This window comes from Eretmochelys imbricata, chromosome 6 (assembly GCF_965152235.1).
Source record: "Eretmochelys imbricata isolate rEreImb1 chromosome 6, rEreImb1.hap1, whole genome shotgun sequence".
Classification (NCBI taxonomy): Eukaryota; Metazoa; Chordata; order Testudines; family Cheloniidae; genus Eretmochelys; species Eretmochelys imbricata.
Window position 1 is genome coordinate 112,861,484 of NC_135577.1, and position 15,157 is coordinate 112,876,640.

The following is a 15,157-nucleotide window of genomic DNA, read 5'->3' on the forward strand; positions in this document are numbered from 1 at the left end:
TTGGTAGCAGCACATTTTTAGTACTGTAATTTATTAACCTCAGATGTGTTGTACCATGAAAGGAAAGTCACAGAAAGGAGGCATTGAGAAAGTTATAGGTCCACGCATAGTGTCACAGCAGAGAAGTTTCCTGTTGTACTTTTCTTGCATCCCACATTCTGATTATTTTTTTCCTCCTGATAATTGCCAAGTCTGACATATTTTGGAGATACGTTTCCTTGTTTGGGGTTTACATTTTAAGGCAGTTTTTAAAACCTCTCCCTCTTGTGGGGAATGATTTTATTGTGCACATTTCAAAGAGACATTTAAAATTTCCCTCAGGATTTATTGTACCTCTCCCTAATTCAGTCAGAGCTCAACATAGCCCTGAATACACAGTTTATAGGCCAGTGTCCTGCCCTGAACACTTGCTATTCAGTAGACTGAGAACTTGTATAACTAGGGCAGCAGCCATGATGTAGGAGGATCTTGTTAGAACGCAGCACTAAGCACTGAGAAAAACACACACTCATTCTCTGGTAACTGTACTCCAGCTCTGCTGCTGCTGAAATAACCTGTTTTTCATTGTAATGTGTCACTGATCATGTCCTTAATAATGGCCTGACTTTTCCTTTGTGTCTTCTAGGAAAATCACATTTATAAGCCACCTTTGCATTTGACTGTTGTTCTTTTTTCTGCCAGACCAAAAAGAGCATTCCAGAGTCACAAAAGGTCTAACAAGAGTCCTCTGTCTGTGACAACTTGGTACCAGTGATGGCCTAATTTAAAGATGGCTTGGAAACCTAATTTTGTAAGTATTTTATTAGCTATTGTTATTAATCATTTTATTTTTGAAGTGGTCCACTCCAGCCTATTCTCCTCTGCTCCTCTAGACAGCCCTCAAAATACTGTACAATATTATCATTAAAACATGCCAAATGACAAGGACTGAGGTTTCTTCTGCTGTTGTCTGAGTGCATTTATAAGGAAGCAGAGAACAGTAAGACAGAAAAGTGATTTGTATATTTAATTGCCATGATAATATCTCAGAAATGCCCATTTAATGCCTTTCTGCTTTAACATTATTTGTATTATACAATAACAAAAATATTAAATTCCTACTTTATTAGGAGCCTTCAAAAATCCTAATGCTGGCCCTGCTTGGTGCCATTTAGGAGGAGTGGAAGAGAACATGGCATTAGTAGTAGCAGGTAGCAATTGAGATACTTGGTTAGAGGGAGTGGAGGATGGGAAAATGGGTAGAATTTCATGCCCTTTACAAGACTAGTATTTTTTAAAATGAGCCCCCAACTCCTAAAGCTGGACCCACTCAATGCCTCTGTCCACTCAGGAAGGGAGCTAGCAGTACTGGTGACAGGAATAGTAACTGTCTGCAAGAAACAGGGGTTGTATCTTTTCCTGGGCTTTGCATTTATCAAAATCAAGACCCCATACCCTGAAGACAGCTCTAATAGTTTGTCCAGTAAGGAAGAAAGTTAGTGGTAATGGAGACTGTATATGTGGCAGGGAGAACTGGAAATTCATGCCCTTTTGTGGGGTCAGGCCCTGCTCAGTGCCACATTCCTATCAGAATGAATTAGCAGCAAAAAGGACAATAACTATCTGTGTGACAGGGAGAACTGGGTGTTCATGTCTCCTTCTTGGGGAGCAGCAAATGTAGGAGGCTGTATGCCTGTTTTTGGGGTTAGCATTTTAAACCCCACTCTAGATGGATTCCTTATTGGCTGAGTAAAATGAGGCCTGACATTGAACTTGATAACATTTCTCTGTCGGTATGGAATGCAATAACTTTTGGACACTGCATTCAAACAATTCCAAAATGTCAGGGAACGTTATAGGCATCAATGGCCAAAATCCTATTGATTTTGAGGAAAACTGGAAAGGGGGACATGCAGAGCTCCTTCTGTATGATTAGCAAACCCAGCAGTTTCATTCACATTTGTGACAGGTTTCAGAGTGGTTGCCATGTTAGTCTGTATCAGCAAAAACAATGAGGAGTCCTTGTGGCACCTTATGGGCTAAGAAATTTATTTGGGCATAAGCTTTCATGGGCTAGAACCCACTTCATCTGATGCATCTGATGAATTGGGTGCTAGCCCAAGGAAGCTTATGCCCAAATAAAATTTGTTAGTCTCTAAGGTGCCACATGGACTCCTCCTTGTATTCTCCTTTGTAACTTTCTAGAGATCAAAGAACTGGTTGACAGCAGCCATCAACACCTTCCAGCATAACAACAGCAACTCAGCAGCTCACGAAAGCTCATGCTCAAATAAATTGGTTAGTCTCTAAGGTGCCACAAGTACTCCTTTTCTTTTAACAGCAACTATGTTCATCATCGCAATAGTTTAAAATGTTAACAGTCTGATTTATCTCCCAAACAGAAAGGGGTAGGGGGAAAAGGAGGGCAGAGGAACAGGGGGCACATGGGAATCCCTGGCACAGGGAGAGAATAAGCTTGGTATGGGGAAGGAGAGGAGAGCCCTTGGCATTAGAGGGAAGGGGGGCCATAGTGCCCTGGCATTTGGCAGAGAGGGGGATAGGGGGGAGACACAGAGTCTCTGTCATCATAGGGAAAGGAGAATAGGAGGCATGGGAGAAGGAGCACAAGGAGCTCTTGCCACGGGGGGCAGGCAAAGGAATGGGCGGGGCACAGAGCCCCTGGCATAAGGGCTGGGGCAGTGATTGCAGGGACGGGTATTAGAGGCGAGCACACAGGGCTTAGGAGGATGAAAGGAGCCCCTGGCGGGTGCAGTAGCTCAGCCTACAGAAGCAAGGAAGCGGACAGCCCTCTAATACGTATATGGCGGTGACCAGCACCATTTCTGTGCCCTCGGCCACACCAGGGGCCAAAGAGGCCAGCCACCCTGCTCCTCCCCCACTCGACGCACAACCCGGCCCGGCTGTTTCAATGACTCATTCTTTTCTCTCCCGTCCCTACCCCCTTGCTCTACTTCTCGCGAGCTTTGGCCACTATAGACGCGATGTCCTTTAGAGTGCTGGGGGGAGGGGGGAAAGGGCGGATTGATTGACTGGAGCGGCAGCCAATAACATAGGCGGATGGCGAGCGGCGAGCTAATGGTGGGGCGAGGGAGGCGCGGCCCGCCGCTGGCTGATTGATCCCAGCCGTGGCGTCGCTCAGTTGGAGCGAGAACATTCTAGAGGTGAGTACGCGGCGCCCATCGCAGGGGCAACCGGCAACCGCCCCCTTCGGCTTCAGTTGTGCCCGCCCCTTTCCCTTCCCAGGTGCCGCCGTTAACGGTGCCCTGATTGTATCTCCCCCACAGATTGACTGGCGCCGCCGCTGCTGCTGATTCCGCCCGCCCCAGGACGCTCGGACCCGGCGGCTGCGGCGCCCGCCTTCCCTCCGCCCGGATATAAGCGCCTCTCGGCCCCGTTCTCCTTACACACTCGGCTTCGTCGCAGCCCGGGGCGAGCAGCGTTGGGTTTATGTCTTTATTGGACGAAAACGGTGAGTGGCTGCCAAGGGGGTGGCGAGGCGCGATGTGAGGAGAGCGCGTCTGGGGACGTGGGGGAGGATCTACAGGCCGGGGTACCCGAGGTGGGGGCGGCTGATTGGGGTCCGTGCAGCCTCGACGGGAGTGGTGAGGTATTCCCGTGCGGGGGGGACAGGCGGCGCTGGCTATCCCGGTCGGGTGGTCCCCGTGCGACGAGGCAAAATGGCGACGGTTGGGGCTGCGCCTCGTGATGGGGGGTGGAGGGGAAGCTGTGTGGCGCAGTTAGAAATCCGCAGCGCAGGGGGGGAGGGGGCTGCATTCCAGGGGTTACATCGGGAGGGGCGAGTTGCGGGGGGGGGGGCGGGGGGGGCTGCCTGAGAAACCGCGGAGGCCCCCGCATGCGCAATTGGAGGGGGTGTCGTTCCCCCCCCCTTCCTCCCACCCGTTCTGTGAAAGGCTGACTCAGTGCTTAATCGCTGCATTTATGAGTCATCCCAGAGCGGAGTGGGGCGGTTCGGCGGGAGGGAGGCTGGCTGCTCGCTCAGCGCGACGGGCTCGGGGGCGGTGTCGGGAGGTGGGTGGGGGCTTCGGTCGCCAGCAGACAAAAGCAGCGATGTGGATGAGGCCACACGTCTGTCTTCCTTCCCCTGAGGTACCTGGTTCCTCCGTTCCTCTGCAGCCCCGTGTGTAGGCCACATGATGGCTGGTTTTAGATTTGCTGTGGAAAGCACTGCCACGTCTGTTGTGTGGTGTCTGTTTTTTTTATTATTTTTTTTTCCCCTTGATAAAGGGCTCTTTCTAGCTGTTCTGGGGCAAAACTAAGTCTATCGATCAGGTCCTGTAGATCAAGTAGTGTAAGCTGATCCTTGCAATTTACAATACAAAGGACTTGTAAAGATATTAGTTGGTTTTCACTCCAGGGATTTTACAGGCATCCCAGGGGAGAAGAGCTGCTTGTTATATTGGAAAGTGAACACCTAACTGCCCACATCTCCCTAACTCTCTGAGGAAAACAAAGGTAGAGAAACGAAGGGAGCATTATTTATATCAAAACAAGCAATACAGGGGTTCTCAAACTTTTGTCCTGGTGACCCCTTTCACACAGCAAGCCTCTGAATGTGACACCCCCCCAATAAATTAAATACATTTAGAAGCATTATAAATACTGGAGGCAAAGCGGGGTTTGGGGTGGAGGCTGACAGCTCATGATCCCCCCGCACCCCCCATGTAACAATCTTGTGATCCTCTGAGGGGTTCTGACCCCCAGTTTGAGAACCCCTGAGCTAATACCTTTGATATGTCCCCTGCTACACCTCAGGGTTCACACTTAGCTGCTTTTTTTGGTCAGCAACTGTAAATGACTTCCAGTTACTGCTACTAACTAAATGTTGGGGAAACTGTGTTGTTCAGTATTGAAAAATACATTCTTGTGCTGTTTTGTTGCTGTTATAGATTGAAGTATTTTGTACATTTCTATCAAAACAAGTTATCTAAACACCTCCACTTGAAGTAGCAGTGTGGTAGCATGTACAGCCATTCTAAAGAGCTGGCAAGAATAAACTTGTCTCAAATGTGGTATCTATCTAAATGGTCAGTCAATATTTAATCACAGTACAGCTTAGAAACTGAATTGTAAATGTATAGCAGAAGTGATGCAATAGTAGGGTGCTTCTGAGAAATCAGGGAAGCATTGGGTAAGTTAATGAACATCTATGTACCACAGAAGTAGGAAGCCTAGAAATGCAAAACATCTTAAATATTTGGGGGTGGGGAGGTGGATGTTTTGGTACTACTATGCTGAATCAAAGGTGCAGAAGGAAGTTTCTATAGAAACAAGACGGGGCTGCTACACTTATGAGTGGAAGGAAGCACTGGTTAATTTAACAAGTTTAGCCGCTTAAGTCCAGGAGAAAAGCAAGCTGTTGGCAAACAACAACACTTTATAGTTATATAGAAGTGACAGTATAGTTTGCTAAACACTACTTATTCATGTTGAAGGTAGGTATTTCACAGCATTCTGGGTGACTAAATACAAATAAGCTACACACTTCACTTTAAAATGAGTCTATTCAGTTACACCATAACCAAGGATTTAAGGGCTGTTTTTTCCTTGCCTCCTTCTTCCAGAGCAGTCAAACTTTCACCCCATGTGACTCTTTCAATAGCAAGGCTGTTGTGACCCGTGACAGGGTACTGTGCAAAGGATTGCAGATCCAGCCCTTTGTCATGCCTGCTCATTAGGGGAACAAATTGGAGTGGGCTGGAGGTAACCTGGCCCTAATTGGGGAGACAGACGACTGCTACCTAATTAGCCTGGGGCTCCATTAAAACCTCAGGGGAAAGCAGGAGGAAAGGAAAATGGCAGGGAATAGAAGCAGGGAGGTAGCTCTCCCCTCCCACCTGCCTGCAGAGGGTGAATGGTAATTTGTATGTGGTGGGAACAAGCCTGAGAATAAAGTGCACCTGTGGTTACAAAGCCCAGGGTATCAGACTGACTTTGAGCCTAGCAAAAGCCAAAGGGGATCTGCTGCTCATTCCCATCCATCTCATAATATAACATTCTCTGGTAACCTTTTACATGGAAAACTCATTCTTTAGCTGTGTCTGTGCGCTCTAGTAGGCGAAAATGGGGGAAACTTGTACCATAACACAAATCATCATTCTACAGGACAGCAGAAGTTGACAGTCTACAGCTGAGGAACTGCTGCTGTAATGATACAAACTGAGACTACGTAGTCAAATAACTGACTTCATGCATAGGAAATGCTTTTATGTCCAGCAGAAATAAGACTTAGAGAACATAACTATAATTTCAGATCCAATAACTATTAAACAGTGTCCTTCAGCATGAATATACTTCATGAAAAGTTTTAGACTGAACTTCTTTTTTAAACACTTGCAGAGCTGTTGCGCAGCCATTGGTACCTGTATTGGGGGAACATAGCATACAAACAAGAACCTTACAGCCTCAGTGGCGAAAACTTTTTCATGTCAGAGACCGAGAACTCTTGCAGTCGTTTATGTCATCCCGTCTTCTCCAGACAGAAGATACCAAAAAGCTGCAATCAAAGATCTCTTCATCTTATTGATAAAGCTACTAATAAGACAAAATGTCTGTCAATGTCAACCGCAGTGTTTCGGATCAGTTCTATCGCTACAAAATGCCCCGTCTGATTGCAAAGGTAACTCTTCCTAAACTCTGGTAATCAGAATATAAGCACTATTTATATAGAGCTTTTCATCAGTATGTCTCTTGTAGATCATTTTGAGAGAGTCGGTATCATTATCTCTACTTTACAAATAGGAAACCAAGGCAAAATTAAGTGACTTGCCCAAGGTCACTCAGCAGGCCAGTGACAGTCAGGAATAGAATCCCAGTGTCCTGTGTTCTGGTCTGCTGCTTTATCCACTATACCACACTACCCCTCTTCCATAAGTAATGATACTGCTTTAAGCAGTGTTTAACTTTGTAAGCATTTCTTAAATGACTTAGACAGTGGTGTGGCATTGACCTTCACATGTATACCTAATTGTGTGAATTTGATTTTTTTTTCCTCTTAGGTTGAGGGCAAAGGAAATGGAATAAAGACAGTTATAGTCAACATGGTTGACGTTGCAAAGGCGCTTAATCGGCCTCCAACGTGTAAGTAACTCTTAAAGTAACATGAAATTCCCTCATGGCTCTTTTGGTCCCCAAGGATTGCTTGGATAACATCATATGGTGAAAGCAGGGGGCGGCACTTTTTTAGAGGTTTCATATGCATATTTTACTAGTGCAGCACTGACACAGGCTCCATGGGCCTTAAAGTTTAATAAAGGGAAATATATTATTTCTAGGGTAAAACACTACTTGGGTTGAACTTTTCTCTTAGAAAGACATGACCCAGTACAGCTAAGAACCATAAGAGACATGACCTATTAAGAGTACTGCCAAGCATTGTAGTGATAGTGAATTATATTTGAGAGATGAGCACTAGTATACAGGTCAGGCCTGGCTGTCAGGATCTTACTGGCAGGCTTTTAATGTGCCAATTTCTGTCTCTTGAAAGATCCCACCAAATTTTTTGGTTGTGAGCTGGGGGCACAGACCCAGTTTGATGTTAAGAATGACCGTTACATTGTCAATGGATCTCATGAGGCGAATAAGCTGCAAGACATGTTGGATGGATTCATTAAAAAATTTGTTCTCTGTCCTGAGTGTGAGAATCCTGAAACTGATCTGGTGAGCATGCTTAACTTTTTTCCTATAACCAAACAGGTTTTTCTGGTATTAAAAACACACACGACTGTCTTATTCTTAGATAATGTGCACGCAAGTGCTAATGCATGCAAGATTGACTACTTCAAGTCAATTTCATGCTGATGCTAGTGTGTAGGTGAAAGTTCATTGTAATATAATTCAACTTTGAAGTGTTGGTCTGGAAACATTTCCAGTCTCAAACCCTAAAATTTCAGGATTGAGAAATTTAAAAAATCAGTTATGTAAAAGTTAGCATAACTTCCTTATACAAATTATGATAAACAGCTTGACATGAAAAGTTTATCTGAAATCTCTATTGGCCTCTTTGGATGTTTAAGTTGTGGCATAAAGAAGTAATATCAGAGTTGAAATAAGGTTTTAATTTTGACTTTCCCTCTGGCAGCATGTCAATCCCAAGAAACAAACTATAGGTAACTCTTGCAAAGCCTGTGGCTATCGAGGCATGCTTGACACAAACCATAAACTCTGCACATTCATTCTCAAAAACCCACCCGGTAAGTGTTGCATATTTTTGACTCTCATAAAGGAAGCAATCCACATGCTAAAACATCCTTGTAGCTGAAATAGACTCTAACTTCTACCTCTATGTTGGAGGGGTTAGGCAGTGGGATATGAGGTTGGGTGAAGTTACAGACAAGTTATTTTTTGTCCTTCACTGAGAAGGACTTAACTGCTTACTCTATGCAAGCAACACTCTGTGGCAGATATCCGGTTGCCTGTCTCAATTTAAGCTTGCTATAATAAAAAAAAGTCTAACCTATTCCAGTGGTCTCTACTAAATGAGGTCATGTGTTATATAGACTCTAACAACCTATTTGAACTTGCAGATCAGGAAAGTAATATTTGTGTTACCACACACTAGCCAACTTTGTGGGCCAGACTGCTTCCCAATCCCTCCCAATGCTTATAAACAGCACACTGAGCTACATCTGGAGAACAATTGTAGGTTAATTTTGCAGGCACCAGGTTGATAGATTTATGGGAAGCAAAGTCAAAATGAGTAGTTTTAGCTCTGCATGCTAACTGCTGCTTTTAAATGCCCTACACAGGGCTATAGTGCTTAGTACCAAAACCCTTACATGATGGCAGAATGGCTCCATGTCACACTTTCCAAAATTAAGCTTTTTTCCCCTCTCCTCTGGAAGTCTTACAGAGAGCACTAAAAACAAAGTATGGCTCAGTCTCCCAAGCTGCAGCTCTCACTTAGAGGGATTTCAGCACTCTGAGCCTGAGGATGCAAAGGACCAAGACGACATCACTGTTTCTGCTAATAAGATTAGTGATGGGTACAGGGGTCTTCAGTCTATTTCTAATCTGTGAAAGTGGCTTGACTCAAGTTTTATGACTTAATATGTACATTCATATCTCAAAATATAAGTTTGAGTTAACTGCTTCTGCAACTTCAAAAGTGACTTACTATAGTAATTTTGAGGCCATAACTGGTTGGCCATGGCCAGCCAGTTATGGAGACATCTGATAGAGCTTTTCCTAAGCAGACAAAAGCATAACTAGACTAATGGCTGGAAACAAAGCTAGAAAAACTCAAACTGAAAAGCTGCCCTCAACAGAGAGTGACAAACTACTGAATTAGCTTACCAATGACCTCAAGTCCTCTATTTCAAGTATTTAAATCAAGCTTGGATTTAGTCAACTGTGAGGTAGTGACTCTAGTTCAGGAATTACTAGGTGAAATTCTGTGGCCCATACCAGTGGTTCTCAACCAGGCATATGAATCTCTGGGGGATACCTTCCAGGAGGTACATCAGCTCATCTAGATAGTTGCCTAATTTTATAACAGGCTCCATTGGAAGAAAGCACTTGCAAAAAGCCATTATATGGCGCTCTAAAATTTCATACATACAATGACTAGTATAGTTACTATCCGTGTTTCTCAACCTGGAAACTGTAATTTTCAGTAATGTGCTGTGACACTTTCTTGTAAAGTACTTTAAGTGGGATGAAACCTGGGGTACATAAGACAAATCAGCCTCCTGAAAAGGGTACAGTAACCTGGAAAGGTTGAGAACTGTTGGCCTATGCTATGGAGGATGTTGGACAAGAGGAGCATAGTGATCCCTTCTGGCTTTAAACTCTCACCAGGCCCATTCACTGGAGACCTTGTAGATGTGATATGCACACTTCACCAAATCATGGCTCTGATATTTAAAACAGGGAAGGGGGGAGGAGGAATAGTACTTAATGTGAAACCTTAAAACTAGGTCTCCAATATCTGTCAAATTGTGGCTGTTGGCTTCCAGCCTTGTTGGACACAAGGGATGTTGTCTTATTTGTCTTAAGACTAACTTCATCCCATGCTATGTGGGGTCTGCAGTGGTGGCACAACCTTCACATTGAGGGAGAGGTGGCACTATGAAAAGGAGCCTTGGAATACTGAATTAAACTAAAACTTCTTCAAACTAGGTTCTGTAGGAATCTGATACATTTGAAATACTGCTGACAAATTGTCTCACTAAGTGGAAGTCTTGTTCCCACTTGGAAACAAATTAAAGTATGGAGTCTATTTACTTCCAGAGAACAGTGACGCTAGTACAGGAAAGAAAGAAAAGGAAAAGAAGAACAGAAAAGGCAAGGATAAAGAGAATGGTTCTGTGTCTAGCAATGAGACACCATTGCCACCACCACCAGACGAACTTGATGCTCCACGTGCAGTGGTAAGTAGACTTTCCAGAGACTTGTAAAGAACAGTGAGGTTGGCTTATAAATTAGACTTCAAAATTAGTGTCAGGTAACACTTCCACTTATAACTGCTTTCTGAAATGGTGGTGGCTCCCTTTCAGAGCTGCACTGAAAATGAGCCGTATAGGTAGCCCAAGCCATTTATGCTGGCTTTAGTGATGGTAGGTCCTTACCATTCCATGATACTGAAGCACTTCTTCCTTCCTGTTTGCTTGGATCTCAAACTGTTGGGGGGGGGTGGGAGGGAGTCTCATATCCCATCCCCAGCTCTGCAGTTTAATCCATGAAGTGGTTAATGGAATTAGTCCACCACTAGACCTACTTTCTGTGGGGTGGGGGCAAGCTGGAAATATGGCTAAAATACTAAGCTCAGTATTAGCTTTTTCTGTAGGTAACTGCTATAGGACCATAAGGTTGCCACTCACTGTAAGTTATTCATGAGGCATCCCTATGAATTTGAGTACTCCCCATCCTCCCCACACATCAAAAGTACAGATTCACAGTAGAATACCTTGGAATGGCATTAGTATTTAATATGCCCATAAGCAGAGCATCACTTGCCCTTAAGAGCTCATTAACTCTGTGTGAATGCTCTTCTTCAGGAGGATGACGACGATGACTGGGGTGAAGACACAACTGAAGAAGCCCAGAGGCGCAGAATGGATGAAATCAGTGATCATGCAAAGAACCTCACACTTAGTGATGACCTAGAAAGAACAGTAGAAGAGCGAGTCAACATATTATTTGACTTTGTTAAGGTAAAACTGCAGTTCCTCTTCTGAAGAAACATTAGCTCAAAACAATACTTGATGTCATTATAGTAAACCGTTCTAAGGTGAAAAAAAGAGTCTAACAAATTTATTTGAGCATGCATCCGATAAGCTTTCATGAGCTACAGCTCACATTGGATGCATGCTCAAATAAATTTGTTAGACTAAGGTGCCACAAGTACTCCTTTCTTTTTACGGATACAGACTAACACGGCTGCTACTCTGAAACTTGTTCTAAGGTGGTGTAGTTTTCTAACTGTAACCTGGTGGGGGGAAGGGAGAGTGACTAGAAGTACAGGCTTGTTAGCATCGGAGTTGTGACTAATTTCTCATCTGCAGAAAAAGAAGGAAGAAGGTGTCATTGAGACTTCTGACAAAGATATTGTAGCAGAAGCGGAGAGACTGGATGTAAAGGCTATGGGCCCTCTAGTTTTGACTGAAGTCCTCTTTGATGAGAAGATTCGAGAACAGATAAAGAGATACAGACGCCATTTCCTACGTGTAAGCTTTTTAATCTCCAACAGTTTTACTGGCCTCCATATATAAAGTCTGACACTTTAGTGGCTTTTAGGAGCAACAACTACTTAGATGAAGTTCTGAAAACTGTGGTAGAACAAAAGTCTACAACAGAAAACTCCTTCTCTTGTCCCTAAACTCTGCAAACCAGTGGTTCTCAAACTGCATTAAGACCCCAAACGGGTCGTGACCCTGTTTTTAATGTGGTTGCCAAGGCTGATAGACTTAGTGGGGTTCAGGGATGACCTCCAAGCCCTGCCACCCTGGGCAGCCAGGCTCAGGTTACAGCACCTTGGCTGAAGTATATTGTACAGAAGGCTTGAACTTAGAAGATTAGCGTCTTACCTGCCCACAAAGAAACTAATATTGACAATTGTATGGCTTTATTACAGTTCTGCCACAACAACAAGAAAGCTCAGAGATACCTTCTTCATGGCTTGGAGTGTGTGGTAGCCATGCATCAATCTCAGCTTATTTCTAAAATTCCACATATCTTGAAGGAAATGTATGATGCTGATCTTCTGGAAGAAGAGGTCATCCTTAGCTGGGCAGAAAAGGTACTTGGATAGTTCCACTATTAGGTGGACACGGTACTATATCACAGTTTCTGAGGTTTGCAGGGGGGGGGAGTATGGTGCGATGTGGTCTCTTCATATAGTGTTGTAATGTCTCCTGAAAGTGTAGACTGATTAAGGTGGTGGTTTTTTGTGGGGTGTGGTGGTGGTTTTGTTCAGGGTGGCTGGGCTTGGCTTTGAGTTTCTGAGAAGTCCTTATAGAACCAGTATCACTCCTCTGGCTAATATGTAACTTTTTTTCCAGTCCTCATAGCAGCTTCTGCACTAGAGGTTTTTAAAATACTCTTCCTTTCTTGTAGGCCTCTAAGAAGTATGTCTCAAAAGAGCTTGCTAAAGAAATCCGCATCAAAGCAGAACCCTTTATCAAATGGCTGAAGGAAGCTGAGGAAGAGTCCTCTGGTAACGAAGAAGAGGATGAAGATGAAAATATTGAGGTAAGAAGATTGGTTTGTGTGTCCATCCATTGTTCTTCTCCCTCCTCCCCTCCCCCCCCCGCTCATTCTTCTTGGGCCTGCATGCCTAGGTGTGGCCTAAGACTAGCTTTTCCTCTGAGGCATATGGCTAAAACCCCACTACTATTTGTGGGGGAGTTCCCCAGTCCACATAATCGTCCTTTCCCTCTGTACACCCTTGGATTCCTCCACAGGCTCCTTTCTTCCCCTAATAAAGACAGGATAAAAACTTCACCAGCTAGGACAATGAGTAGTCTTTTCCATTTTAAGCTTCCAAGGTCTAGATGGTTACCTTGTGAGCAACACAGGATGCTCATAGTGTCAGCCTTTTAAAATAAGGACTTCTAGTACAAGCAATGAAGGCTGAATTTAAAGAGCAAATTGTCTAGCCTCTGCTGAGGATGCAAACCTCTGTTAATATATGGTGCACCATTACAGAACCAAGGTAAAATGTCTTGTGAGCTGGTAAAATAACATGACAGTTCTTAAGTTCTTTGCATGTCACATTTAGCATGTCTCCCTACGTCAGTAAGACAAACTTAACTACCTTTTGAGTAATGGGGGTGTGGTGACTAGTAGAACCAAACAATTTGGAATAGCTTTTAGAAGAGGATTCCTGACACAGTGCTCTGACTATGGTTTCAGATATGCTGTTATGCCACAAGGAGACTACAGTCTCCCTAAAATGAATTACCTCCATACAGGCTGTGTACATATATCTTATACCTTAGCTAAACTTACTTCATTAAGTAGATAGAGGGTGTCAGCATCATTATGGAAGATTATCAATGGATGTCCTTAAACACTAAATATCTTGTCTCACTAGGTGGTGTATTCCAAGACTGCCAGTGTACCTAAAGTCGAAACTGTGAAGCCTGTAAACAAGAAAGATGATGACATAGATATCGATGCCATTTAAGTGATGTGACCTAGCTTCCAGTGTAATACTGAAAACTGCTCTGCATTTTTCTTCCAGAAGTGCAACATGTACATGCACAAGCTGAAATGGCTTAATATTATGCTAATTAATACTCAAATGTCTTTTACTGTGACTGGTCTTGTGTAACTATAAGCCGAACACCAAGGAGTCTACACATGAGTGAACCGATCTAGTTTGTTAATGGCATGTTTCTTTTTAAAGTTGTGTTGGACACAAATACTTGGAACACATTTATACAGCTGTGGGAATAAAGGATTTGGTTTTGGTCAGCCTAAAGAGTTATGTTCACCTTGGAGTGAGACCAGCTTAACAGGTGTCTGTTTGCTGGCAATGGTATTCTGCTCCTGTCTAGGAGGGAACAGAAAGCTGCTCTGAGGAAAATAGATCCCTGGTAGAGAAACCAGTATGCAATTTTTCTAAACTTGAGAGTCTCTAGCAAGCTCAAAGAGCAGCAAGAGACACTAGTGACTGGGTTTCAACTGACAGACAAAGCTAGTCTAGCATTCATATGGTCGTAGGGCTAAAATTTGTGTGATTAAAAAATATATATACCTCTTCATCTAGCATCCATATTTGGCTGACAGGTGCTGACTATTTCAGACTGCCTTTGATAAACAGCTCAAAAATTGCAAGAGGGAAGATCAAGACTTGCTCCAAAAGTCATCTTCATTCCATTCTAGTGTCCAGAGTTGATTGTAAATATCACACTTATTTTAAGTGAGGTGTCATTCTTACTACCACTGTGACAAAATAGCCAAATCAAAATCTTATTGAAGTAGAAGAAATATCTAAATTCCTACTTTAGCTATAATTCAAAAGTCCTTTTTGCCAAGAGCAATACATACTTTTTTTTCTTACAAGTTAAAAATCAACTGAGGGAAAAGTGGTTGAAGATTAACTTAAAATTGGGTTAAGGAAAGGAATGGTCCGAGCAAAAACAACTTTGGAGACTAATTTTTGCTTCATGCAGTGTAAAGACTAAAGTAACTTAATTATTTCTCTAAACATACCCAGCCTTTGCTGTAGTAAACTTCAAGGTTGATCTCAGACAAAAGGCCAAAACTTCAACAAAAGCAGTTTTCTTAAGCTAGGAAAACAGTGGTTTTCAACATGTGGTCTGTAGACTGACATAAGGGATCTGTGAAAGGTGACTTATGGAAATAAAGTTTCAGATGCTAGAGAAGGCTTTGTTTTTTCTGATGAGTCAAAAGTATGTGACTATCGCCACCTACAGTTCACAATTCAGTGTTCATCTTTATAGAAGCCTACAAGTTTATACCCTTCTCATGCTGTGTCAAATGCTGAGCTGAACATCTTAAACATTAATAGTTGAACTCTATACTCGGTTTTTAGTCTAACTTCTAGACTAGGTGACATACTGAATTTCCAAAGGAGTCCACACCTCCATTTGAAATTTTGTAGGAGTCTGCAAGTGAAAGGCTAAGACAAGAACCATCCCCCCACCTCAAGTAGAGGGTTTTTTTTTCCTAT

At 43.4% G+C, this 15,157-nt stretch overlaps 1 protein-coding gene and 1 non-coding gene across 3 annotated transcripts; both read left to right on the top strand.

The window, feature by feature from the left end:
* The first annotated feature begins 767 nt into the window (after positions 1–767).
* Positions 768–13,935, top strand: EIF5 (eukaryotic translation initiation factor 5). 2 transcript variants are annotated; one of them, XM_077819423.1, is made up of 12 exons: positions 768–790; positions 3,285–3,469; positions 6,358–6,637; positions 7,017–7,098; positions 7,505–7,677; positions 8,099–8,210; positions 10,249–10,388; positions 11,016–11,171; positions 11,523–11,684; positions 12,092–12,256; positions 12,574–12,708; positions 13,553–13,935. In XM_077819423.1, exons 3-12 carry the CDS (start codon positions 6,566–6,568, stop codon positions 13,643–13,645), a joined length of 1,290 nt encoding a protein of 429 aa, XP_077675549.1. In that variant the 5' UTR covers positions 768–790; positions 3,285–3,469; positions 6,358–6,565; the 3' UTR covers positions 13,646–13,935. The 2 variants fall into 2 exon arrangements, with proteins under 2 accessions (XP_077675549.1, XP_077675547.1); XM_077819421.1 differs by lacking the exon at positions 768–790 and adding an exon at positions 3,012–3,161.
* Positions 8,402–8,527, top strand: LOC144267189 (small nucleolar RNA SNORA28). The gene has a single exon (XR_013346559.1). It is a non-coding gene; the product is annotated as a small nucleolar RNA SNORA28 (small nucleolar RNA).
* Positions 13,936–15,157: the final 1,222 nt, after the last annotated feature.

Coding starts and splice junctions, on each gene's coding strand:
- EIF5 (XM_077819423.1), top strand. CDS start 6,566: ATGTCTGTCAATGTCAACCGCAGTGTTTCGGATCAGTTCTATCGCTAC. Junction 6,638..7,016: donor TGCCCCGTCTGATTGCAAAG/GTAACTCTTCCT, acceptor TTTTCCTCTTAG/GTTGAGGGCAAAGGAAATGG. Junction 11,685..12,091: donor ACAGACGCCATTTCCTACGT/GTAAGCTTTTTA, acceptor GCTTTATTACAG/TTCTGCCACAACAACAAGAA.